Source organism: Sapajus apella, unplaced genomic scaffold (assembly GCF_009761245.1).
Source record: "Sapajus apella isolate SASKATOON/1434 unplaced genomic scaffold, GSC_monkey_1.0 scaffold116, whole genome shotgun sequence".
Taxonomy (NCBI): domain Eukaryota; kingdom Metazoa; phylum Chordata; class Mammalia; order Primates; family Cebidae; genus Sapajus; species Sapajus apella.
The window spans coordinates 190,358-202,824 of record NW_022437056.1 but is presented as its reverse complement, the minus strand read 5'-3'; the positions used below and the strand labels follow the sequence as shown (position 1 = coordinate 202,824).

The 12,467-nt window shown below is 49.7% G+C and overlaps 1 protein-coding gene across 3 annotated transcripts in view; it reads right to left on the bottom strand.

Annotated features, from left to right (window-relative positions):
• DLGAP2 (DLG associated protein 2) overlaps positions 1 to 12,467 on the bottom strand; it is a 533,037-nt gene that overhangs the window by 380,397 nt on the left and 140,173 nt on the right. For all 3 annotated transcript variants that reach the window (XR_004263468.1, XM_032260285.1, XM_032260286.1), the window contains exon 2: positions 4,058 to 4,090. Coding sequence is in view for 2 of the 3 variants with exons in the window: in XM_032260285.1 (XP_032116176.1) it covers positions 4,058 to 4,090 (33 nt within the window). In the remaining variant the exon portion in view is untranslated. The remainder of the gene's footprint in view (positions 1 to 4,057; positions 4,091 to 12,467) is intronic.

The following is a 12,467-nucleotide window of genomic DNA, read 5'->3' as shown; positions in this document are numbered from 1 at the left end:
CTCAGTTTTAACGGGGGCAAACAACACAGATCTGAGACATTGTTATTACATTGCAGTGGATTTCAAATACGTTCTCCCAGCCCTGCCGGGCATCATTATCTGTCTTCCCACATCGGAAAATCTATTTGCTATGGTGACAAATCAAGCCATAAAAACGTAAACCAACAGACAAATCCATGAACTGACATCTGTGGACCCGCCCAATGTCCGTAATTTTCCCTGCGTTATTGTTGAAAACAAGTGGTATCATGTATCTGTCAATAAAGTTTAAAAAGAATCATGTACTCTTAAATTACTGTCCTATATTAAATTGACAGATTTATATCATACACAGATTTCTATGTCAAGATAAACCAGCATGCCCTCTTATTGTTACATAGCATCTGCTTACTACTTTTATCTAAAAGGTAACAGGAATCACTAAGAAAATTATACAAATTGAGGCTGGGCGTGGTGGCTCACGCCTGTAATTCCAGCACTTTGGGAGGCTGAGGCAGGCAGATCACCTGAGGTCAGGAGTTGGAGACAGCTTGACCAACACGCAGACACCACATCTCTACTAAAATACAAAATTAGATGGGTGTGGTGGTACACGTCTGTAATCCCAGCTACTCAGGAGGCTGAGGCAGGAAAATTGCTTGAACCCAGGAGGCGGAAGTTGCATTGAGCGGAGATTGCGACACTGCACTCCAACCTGGGCAACAAGAGTAAAACTCAATCTCAAAAAAAAAAAAAAAAAAAAAGAAAAAGAAAATTATACATATTAAGACAGTTTTAGTATTCAATTGGCAAATTATTATGACAACTGAGATTATTCTTAGTAAATTTACTGTTATTATTAGAGGTCTCCCTGCAGAAACTACATTCCTGTGAATGGCATGGAGACCCTTGTTAACCAAAACGCGTCTCCATGTTCACACTATGGTGCATTTGCAGGGTTTAGAGTTGGGCTGTCTGTATACTGTTGGTTGGAAGAAAGGTATCAATGAATAACAATCAATATGTCAAATATTTTTATCTCATGAAAACATAGTCCTACAAGTTTCAAAACCTTGCAATGCAGAACATGTAAGTAATTTGCATATCGAGATGATGATCTACATTATATATACAATTAAAATTTTAATTTCTCTGAAAAACAGGCCACCATTATACAGATTCCCCAACTGTAGAATTCTGAGGTCTCTAGCATCTTGTAAACTTTGTCCCTGGTCGCGGGTGTTTGACAGATATTATCATCTGCCACCAGGCTAATTATTCAATCGGTATCCAAAGAACTAGCTCTCACCAAAAGAACTCATCATTAACATGCAAATAGGTATTTCCCACTTCACTGGCTTAGCCGTGGCAGGCTGTTAACAGCTTTCTGACAAGAAAGAGAGAAGCTACATGAGGTGGTGCCTCAACCTTCTGGATGTATTGAGCACTGCACGCCCACCTCCAAGCCGCACGCGCCGCCGCCAGCCTGTGGCTGGTCATTTCTGTGCCATGACATTTATGAGTTAACTCACAGAAGCTGCCGAAGAAATCATCGAACAAAGAAGCTGATTTCAGATTCACTTTCTGTGCCCAGCCAGCACTCGCTTAGACTAATTACTTAAATGATTTGAAAAATGTATGAATATTCATATGTCAGCGCTTTGGGAAACTAAAGCACAGCTGAGACCTCTCCATGGGCACTTCCTCCTCCCTAATCTGGAGCAACCTCACTTGCACATCTGAAAGCCCCGGGCAGCTTCAGAGAACCGCATCCCAGTGGGGAGGGACAGGCCAGAGCAGCGAGCCCCGACCCCCAGTGCCCAGCCTGCCTCCACCCTCACCCTTGGCCGGATGGGGAACTGTTCTCATTGGAGCGAGTCTGTCTGGTTTTAAACATCTGGAAGCTGACCTGCCCTGGAGAGCAGCAGCCCACACGTTTCTTCCCTTCTCATGCCACTGTCACACATTCGCTGTGACCGGACAGGATGTTCGATGTGGAGGCCCAGCAAATGCAGGTGACAGGGGAGGTGCCCCAGGATTGATTGTCCCGGACAACGTGGCGACGAGGGGAGGTGCCCTGGGATTGTCCGGGACCACGTGGCAATGAGGGGAGGTGCCCTGGGATTGTCCGGGACCCCGCGGTGACCAGGGGAGGTGCCCTGGGATTGTCCGGGACCCCATGGTGACCAGGGGAGGTGCCCTGGGACTGTCTGGCTGCGTGCTCTGGTCTGACATCATCCGATGGTGCTAGGCCTGAGAAGCCACAGACCTGGGCTGGAGTGCCTCCAGGGAGCAGCCCACTTCCCCATGTCCCAGACAACTATGGTAGTCTTATGGCAGCCTGGGGGAGCCAGGGTCCCTTCTAGAGTCAATCCCACGACCTCGTATGTTCCCAGAAATCATCCAGTATCCACCCCAGAGCCAGGACTCCGGGCTGATTTACCAGCCTTCCTTCAGTCCAAACCCTCGCCTCAAACATGATTGATTCTGACGTTTTGGGACCAAGCTTTTCTTTCCATGGCAGCACCAAGTGGCACGTGACCACAAAACACACCCCACGTGGCCACTGTCCTTGGCAGAGGTAGACATTTTTTGTTAGAAACAAGGAGATGAAAAGTGTGATGCATGTGTTTAAGCCACTGTATACAAGGTTTTATATTTCACAATTTCTCTCACACACAAAAGTCTGGATATGGGCCTGGGGGAAAAGAGAATGAAAAAGGAAGGCAAAGCATGATACACGATTCCATGGTGGGAATGGCAACGGAAGTTACAATGATAAGAAATAATAGAACTCAAACGCCCACAGACAGGCTGGAGAATTTCATCAGCCTGTGCAGCAGCCTGGGTGTCTGCAGGAGAAGGACCCATGGCTTCCCCACATCAGGTGGCCAGTGCCACACCCAGACCAGCATCCCAGGCTCCACCCAGGAACAGCCCCCACCTGCCTGATTCTAAACCGTCACATTACTTTTGACTCTGGAAATGCCAGGGGTCCAACGTCTGATGTTTTGGATAAAGCTGAAGCTTAAGATTTTAAAATGTACAGTCACTGACTTTCCCATGAACACATCTATGCATTGTATGCCTACTGAATGACATAGGAAAAGGTTTTAAAACTCTGTTATACCTCTATTAACAACCAAATGATGGAAACTGAGTCTTTGATAGAAGTTCCGAGTTAACCCGTATTCACTTTGTATTTTTTAACTTGCGGGGAAGAGCCTTTCCAGGGGACGTGATTGGGCTTCTGAGGCCCTGAGTGTACAGAAGCCTTTCCCTTTTGGCATCATCTCACCAGGCGGGAGCAGAGCTGGGCTGGGCCCTGACCCAAAGGCATGTTCCTGGGGTTGGCAGCGTCCCGAGTTCCTGAGGCTGACTCGTTTTCTAGCCAGTTGGCCTCTTTCTACTGAAAGCAGGCCTCAAAATCAAAGCTCTGGTTAATTCAGAGTCCCCATTAAAAGGGTCAGGTGTTTATACATTCTCCTTATTCTCTCTAATTAGACCATTGGAAAATATCACATAAATGCTGCTTTCACTAATTCCCAACACAGTCAACAAATCACAGGCTCAGGAGCCCCACTTTGCCATGTGCTCTAAACATGAGACTTGGGCTGAAAGTTAAATAATGACACACTGGCGACCATCACTCGCCACAGCAAAGACCCCACACATTCTCAGGCTGAGCCGCCCACTGCGGAAAGGGCTCCCCAGCCCCACTCAGCCCGTGGCCCATCGGCACCTTGGGTGAAGGCACTCAGAGCCATTAAGCCTGTGTCAGCAACTGTTATCTCAAAGGAACTGAAGAAAACCTATCAACCCAGAACAAAACAATAATGAAGAAAATATCTCAGCTTGATGGTAATGCCAATTCTTCTTCAGAGATGAGCTGCTCATTCCTAACACCCACCCTGCCCTTTGCTTCAATTATGTTGTTCACGTTCATATCAAACAGCACACAGAACATGTCCACCACATTCGAGGTTCTCTCCAACACGCTTCACGCCAGATTGTCACCAGCCAGATATCTGTGAGCCGCGTGGCCCCGCCCACCCCAGGCAGCATGTCAGGTACTCACCTTCCGGCTCCCCGCAGAGCGTGCACTGCGACTCTGAAAACAGAGACAGAGAGAAGCTGTTACACCAGGGGTCTCAACCATGCAGTTAAAAAGATTCAACAGCAGCGGCAGCAACAACGAAACTGCAACTTTGGGACAACGTGGCCAGGCCGTGCCGCTGGCTCCTCCAGGTCAGCCGGCTCTACCCCTGCACGCCAGCAACTGCTCTTTTAACAACTACCCTTGGCACATGTTTTACAATTTTATTTTTATTTTTGAGAATTTAAAAAATGTTCTGAGATACATGTGCAGGACGTGCAGGTTTGTTACATGGGTATACGTGTGCCATGGTGGTGTGCTGCACCTGCCAACCTGTCATCTGGGTTTTAACCCCTGCATGCAGTAGGTATTTGTCCTAATGCTCTTCCTCCCCTTGCTCCCACCCCCCAACAGGCCCTGGTGTGTGATGTTCCCCTCCCTGTGTCCATGTGTTCTCACTGTTCAGCTCCCACCTAGGAGTGAGAGCTTGGTAATAACGACCTCTGTCATATGCACACAGCAAACATACTTTCTTAATTGTATATGGCTAAACACAAATTACTTAGATGAAACAAGGATGGCGTATTTTATCACAATTTCAATATTGAAACCTCGACTTCGGCTACAGCTGTTACAACTCCTTTCAGGCACAAAATTTATGAGCAAAAGGGTATTACTAGATTTCAGAAAAACTCTAGAATCCATGGGTACTGACTGAGTCCTCTTTAAGAAGGTCCATGAGTGACTGTGAATTTGGCTCTGTCTGTAGGACAGACGCAGATGCTTTGGGAGCATGGCATTTACAATTTATCCTCACACAGGAGAGCCGTAGCAAGTGTATCATCAACACAGGCACAAGGGCTTTGTGGGAAAGAATTCAGACTTGGAGACGAGGTAGGCCTGGGTTCAAAGCCAGCTACCATCCAGTCTCCTGAGAACGTGTGAACAGGTAACCTAACCCCCTAGCCCTGAACCAGTGTCGAGGCTCCTGAGGCCACAGGGGTGGGAGGGATGTAGGAGTACATGTATCAGCTATCAAGGCCATGGGGACAGTGCTGCCTGCATGGGCCCCCTGGAAGACACCGACTCCTCCATGCCAGCCACAGAGGCGCACCCTCTGCCATCCAGGTGACAGCTGGGCCCACAGAGGAGATGCCACGTGATGCCATCGGGGCTGAACCCCGAAGGACAAGCAGGATTTTAAATGGGAATCTGGGGAGGGAGCACACACGTCCCAGGAAAGGCACGAACGAGGCCAGCAGGCAGGGGACGGCAGCAGCATCTGCCCGGAGGGACAGACGGGGGAGATGGGGAAGTGGGGAGGTGAGTGAGGGGCGTTCGGGAGGGAACGGAATGTTGCAAAAGGGGTTGAGGTTTTCAAAATAAAAGTTAGGAAGCAAAAGTGGTTTTTGGGGCAGAGCCTCACAGGGTCTCATGGTTCCTTCGGAAGGTCACCTTGGTGGCTGGGCTGGGTGGGTGGGGACAGAGCCCACACCGGGCCCATGTGTTTGCGGCAGGTCTAGCTCTGTGGGAGAGTGGTAGAGGGTTCTGGTGGAAAGAAAAGAATATGAACCATCATTTAAAACTATGACTGACTGAGCTCTCCCAACTTCAGGAAGACAGAGCCACACTCCTCAAGCGGACACTTCTGGCCGCACCTGCCTTCAGGGGCACCGGTGTAGCGGAGGGGAGAGAAGACTTTGGGGGCTGCAGGGAAGACCTAAAGGAGCAGCCCTCGGACACAGGAGCCCTGGGCCCAGGGCCACACGGCTCTGTGTGAGAGAAATGGGCCAGATACTGGTCCACGCACAGGGCTACCTCCGTCCTGGCCACCACCACCAACAAAGCCTGTGGAGGATGCAGGGGCTCCTGTCACCAAGGGCACACGGGCAGCCAGCGCAGGCTGGGGCCGTCCCATCACTGCCATCACTGAAGCAGACGTAAGGTTTAGTTAACCCAGAAACGCAGGCACCACCCCTTCACACATTCTGCAGAAAGTAGGAATGGAGGGCCTGGTGACTCAGTTTCCCTTCAGGTTCTAGGGCGAGACTCCCTGTACTGGCATCCAGCTGCAGGAGGCGTGAGCACGACTGGGCCCCTATGCACACACACACAGTGCCGGGCAGGAGAGGCTGATGAGACGGCCGGGGCGTGAGGCCACGGAGGAGAGGCCAGGAGCAGGCTTTGCAGGCGTGCAGTGTGCTGCCAGGACCGGGCTTTGCTGGCATGAACTGCACGGAGCAGGGAAGCTGGAAACCAGAAGTGAACAATTCTGCACACTCGGCCTCCGGAAACACGAACGGGGCTTCTCCCCTCTTCCTGAGAAGAACTAAGGCAGGAGTCTCCCGGGAAAGAAGCCACAAACTCATACAGACAAAACACTGCTTTAAATAAGAGCAAGAGGTCCTGAAAGCCTGTTTTAGAATCAAGATGCGAAAAGCCATCTTAGGCCACAGATCACTTTATTTTCCCCAAACCAAAAGGAAATGCGCCGAAGATTACCCTCCATGGTAACTTCATGAGAATCACTCCCAAAAGAGAGGCTCTGGGGAGTCCCATGACATAGGAGCCCACTTCATCTTATTTAATTGAGAAGTTTCTAAATGTGAGCCCTGAGACCTTGGCAGGACACCCAGGAACACAGAGTGAACACACGTGTTAGGAACTGTGGGTTCTGCTCTGGCCTCCCACGTGGAGGAGACTATGACGCTTTGGTGGACCCATCACAGGCCACACCCCAGGACAGAATGGAGTCCTGGATGAGCCCAGGGTCCCCCCAGGGCAGGGCAGACGCTGACTTCACTATGGTGGCACTGATTTCAGGGAAGGGAGGGGCTGACTGAGACCCACGAGGCTGGGATCTGTGACCTGCCCTCAGCGCCGCGCCTGCAGGCACACTGGGTCCAGCTCGGGCCCCAGGCCATGGCTGCCTCCCACTCCGGGCCCCCAGGAGGGACTGGAAGCCTCACGCACGGGGTGGCTCACTCAGATGTGGATCAGGGACTTTGCTTCTGCACCTCTTGGTCAACGTGAACCAAAATGTGCATCAAAACTGACCAAGATCCAAGGGTTTCCCTGCAGAGTTCATCTTCATCACATTTGCAGGCGTGCAGTGTGCTGCCAGGACTGGGCTTTGCCGGAGGGAACTGCACGGACCAGGGAAGCATGTGCTTAAAATCACCCAGCAAGCTGAAAACACAGCAGGCTCACTAACAGCACCAAGGACCTTTTCCAAGAATTCTTCCCCAAGTAACACCCATTAAGAAAATATTCACAATACAGAGAATTAAACTCCATACACTGTGGATTCATCATCATTGGCGCAGTCTCATTTAAATTAGGAGAAGACCACGCTGATCTATGCTGATGGACACAGATGGAGAAACCTGCCTGATGATGCTGTGTGCGTGAAGCTGACCCTGCAGCACACACAGCCCCCATGAGGACCGGCACTTTCCCCAAGCTCCAGATGCGGACAGCACAAGCCTGGCCGGTGTCTTCCGGCACAAGGTATGCACCTTATTTTAATCTCCCAGAAAAGCGGAACCTGCAGCATCTCCTGTATAAATTGCATAAGGCGTTTTATCTACGGAGGCTACTCTAAATTTACGCACATATTTTTGGAGTGGCAGCTTTGAGCTCTGTGAACCGAGCACACGCTCTCTCGGGCTTCTGTGTGGTGGTGACCTCCACAGCACCTGTCCTCCCTCCTGCCACCAACCTGGGGAGGGGTGCACAGTAGCAGTGGAGGACAGGGAGATTAAGGAGCACTGCAGTTCTCCTGGAGCCCTGGGAAGAAACGGCACACACGGGACCCCCCAGCTGCCGCAGCCACACATGGTGGACACAGCCTGGGCCCTCGGCCAGAGCTCCTCAGGGCAAAGTCGAGCTCAGCGTTGAGGGGGCGGGCACCGCTTTCCTGAAGCTGGTTCCAACCTAGCCACGAATGCAAAGAGCGTCCCTGCTCCTTCTACAGGAAACCAGGTGGGGGCAGGCCTGGGTGTGGGCGGCATTTGCCGTGGGCCGTGCAGGCAGCGAAGGAGCAGCAGGAGAAGGGCTGGCGCTGGGAGGCCCATGGGGGTGCCTAGACGCGAGGCCCAGCACCTGGCTGCTGTGACAATTGCACTAATTTGCTGCCTCCCCCGTCCTCTGTCCTCCTCTGCCTCCCTCCAGCTGTGACAGTGACTAAGAGAGAGCGAGAAAAACCACCGACGTCATTCCTCTTCCAAGGCTCAGAGCACATGGCAGGATGCTCTGCTGTGCTCATCAAGAAAGGCTCCGTGTCAGCAGCCACCTAGTGGCACCATGTCCAGCTTCAATGGAAGCTCTAGACAACAGCAGGCCTGGCAGGCTGCCACAGATACTGCCCAGCCGTGGTACCTGGTGGCCTCGCGAGCACTTCTCACACAGCACCGAGAGCAAAACTAGGACTCTTTGTCAAGACTGTGTGAACAGGTTCTCACTTGAGCAAGCACTTGATATAACAGAATGGTGTGACCCCATGACCCAGGACACCATGACTGTGAGAATACAACAGGCCCAGGTGACAACACGACAGTGGGACGATGTGTTGACGTGACTATGACATCATGACCCAGGACATCATGACTATGAGAACACAACAGACCCACGTGACAACAGGACAGTGTGACAGTGTGAAGACATGACTGTGACATCATGACCCAGGACATCATGACTGTGAGAACACAATAGGCCCATGTCACAACACGACAGTGTGACAGTGTGACAGTGTGAAGACGTGACTGTGACACCATGACCCAGGACACCATGACTGTGAAAACACAACAGGCCATGTGACAACATGACAGTGTGACAACATGACTGAGACAACACAACAGGTCCAGGTGAAAACACAACAGTGGGACAGTGTGAGGATTTGACTGTGACCCCATGACTGTGAGAACACAACAGGCCCATGTGACAACATGACAGCATGACAGTGTGAGGACATGACTATGACACCATGGCCCAGGACATGACTGTGAAAACACAACAGGCCCATGTGACAACACAACAGCATGACCACATAATAATGTGACATGGCTATAGGACACATGACCCTGAGACAACATGATGCAAGAATATGCAGCATGCCTACAAGGCCATGCAACAGTGTGATAACGTGACGTCACTATGGGAAATCATGGCCCTAGGATGAGATGACAACATGGCTGTATGACAACAAGGCCACAGGGCTGTATGACAGGATTCCACGTCTCCAGGATCACATGGCTATATGACAACATGGCCACGTGGCTGAATGACACTATTCCACATCTCCATGATCATATGGCTTTATGACAACATGGCCATGTGGCTGTATGACAGGATTACATGTCTCCGTGATGACATAGCTGTATAACAACATGGCCACATTCTTGTATGACAGGATTACATGTCTCCATGATCACATGGCCACATGGCTGTATGACAGGATTACACATCTCCATGACCACAGGGCTGAATAACAACATGGCCAGGTGGCTGTATGACAGGATTCCACGTCTCCATGATGACATGGCTGTATGACAACATGGCCACATGCCTGTATGACAGGATCACACGTCTCCATGATCACATGGCTGTATGACATGGCCACATGGCTGTATGACAGGATTACACATCTCCAGGATGACATGGCTGTATGACAACATGGCCACGTGGCTATATGACAGGGTTGCATGTCTCCATCATCACAACATGATTACATAGCAATGTGACCACATGACGGCTGTGACAACGTGAATATACGCTCATACACTCCCATGACAACACGACTGCAGGAAAATATGACTATGAGGTACTGGACTCTGGTAGCACGGCTGTGTAACAATAACACGATTATATCACAAGACTGCGTGGCAAGAGAACCACCTGGCGATGACCCCATGACAATGTGCCTCTATTCCAGCCTGACTGCATTCCAACCTGACGGCGTTCCACCATGACTGCCCAATGTAACTTGACAGAGGCCAAAAACTCCAGCAATCATCAACTGAGTGACGCTGAAATAAACTGCAATTCAGTCAGACACAGCGGTTTGTGCCTGTAATCCCAGCACTCGGGGAGGCCGAGGTGGCATCACCTCGGCCCACGAACTTGAGGCTGCAGTGAGCCACAGTACACCAGTGCACTCCAGCCTGGGGATAGAGAGACCCTGCCTCAAAGACAGATAAATAATATTTGTGGATGCTATGGAATCTTATCTGCTAAAATGGAAAATTATCAAACATTAAAAAACACAAAGGGCAAAAGGTAAAACACTATCTCATTTTTATTTTTGGATGTGTCTTCTTTAATACTGACTTAATAAATATTTATAGAAAACCTACCTTGTGTCAGGTACCATGCTAGGAGATAGTCATTGATAACATTCTAATACATGAATCATGTATAAATGCGAAGTAAAAGCCCAGAATGACGGTGAATTCTCGGAAATTATTTCTCAGGGAGAAACTGTGGTAACAGTAGTGCTGGTTGCATGGGTTAGGGAAGAGGGAGAAGAATATAAAGTGAAATTTGCAGCAAACGTGTTAATTTCTAATTTGGAAACCAATGTATAAACTGCAAATTGTTAATGTATAAATAAAAGTTACCTGTAGCACAAAGTAAGTCCCCAAAGATTGGCCCAGATTTCACCACTGTGCCACGAAGCCACATCATACACTGTGCTTATATCCCTTAACTTTGTGCAAATGACACCACAAGGCTGCCTAATGGCATCTTTCTCAGACTGTAGCCCCTCGTCCCCGACACCTGACTAATCAGGAAACGCACTGACAGTAAATGTGCTCCCCTGTTAATTAATAAATCATGTGTAGGATACTTCCTTCAATTACATAATTGCATTCAAATTCAATTCTCATTCAATTTTTTTTTAATTAAGTGAAAAATATATGAAGGCAGACCCAGGAGTGAGTGGCTTCACTAAAGCAAGGAGGCGTAGGGAACAGACGTGAAAGTCAGAAGCTCAGACGGGGAGGCAAGGCGTCCTCTCTTTGCCTGCAGCCATAGTTTCTGGTCCTGGATAGCTATCTGTTCGGGATCTTCGTGTGAATGCCACCAAGTTCTCATGGCCAGATGGACACAAGGATGCTCAGCTGTCCTCAGAGAAGACATTCATTCACTGCCTTCCTCCTTCAACGAATGCGACTGAACATCCTTCGTGGTCCTAGCATTGCTCCTCATGCTGGGGCCGGCTGCCATCAACACAGGGGGTCTCTAGCTCCCAGAGCTTTTATTCTGGAGCCCCTGATCCCACAGCTGTGGCAGGAGGAAGTGCACGGTGTGTTGACCCGGTGCTTGAGCTGCTCTGGAGACAAATTGTGAGCTCACGGCTCAGCCGCTGTGCTCACCGTTGAAATGACATATCTGACTCAGGGATGTTTCTGGGGAGCAGATTTACCTTCAGAGTAAGCTTAGCCTAAGAAATTTAAATAACTGCTGGGCACGGTGGCTCATGCCTGTAATCCCAGCTCTTTGGGAGGCCAAGGCGGACAGATAGCAAGGTCAGGAGTTCAAGGCCAGCCTAGCCAACATGGTGAAACCCTGCTGTCTCTACTAAAAATACAAAAATTAGCCAAGCATGGTGGCACACACATGTAGTCCCAGCTACTCAGGAGGCTGAGGCAGAAGAATTGCTTGAATCCAGGTGAAGGGTGCAGTGAGCCAAGATTACATCACTGCACTCCAGCCTGGCGAAAGAGTGAGACTCTGGCTCAAAATGTAAAGAAAAAAAAAAAGAAGAAAGTTCAATAACTTACTAAAATCTCTAAGGAAAACAAGGTCTCAGTATTATTCAACCCACACAAGAGCTCACTGCCTGGCAGATGTGCAGGGTTAAAAACCAGCCAAAAAGTATACGGCCCGCCCTGGGACAATCAATAGTTCATTTTTCTGTCCTGGTAATCTATGAAACTCAGTGCTGCACATGACTCCAGTCTTCCCAGCTCCACAACAGCTGTGTGCAAATAATCAGCTTGTTTATGTCCTTCATTCAGTTCAGGAAAAAAATGCCCGCAGAAATGAAGCGATTTGCCTGTGCTCAGCCATTCAGTCATATAAGCAATTATACAAGTTTTGTTTTTAAAAATTTTCAAAATGTTTCATCAAGCAGAAGATTGTGCAGTGCAACCTCTTTCCCAGCTTTGTATTGCACGTGAGAAATACACAACAGCAGAGACAGAAGAAAGTTGTATTTAGGCCTCAGCAGTTAAATGCCTGAAGAGGTCAACACATCAGGAACCAGGTGGGGAATGTGGAGGGTGAGCTCCACCCACGGGCAAACGACGGGCACGGGGACCCTCATTCATGGAGGCCTGAGACCGTCACGTGGGGCCCTCGCTCACGCGGGCCTGAGACCCTCACGTGG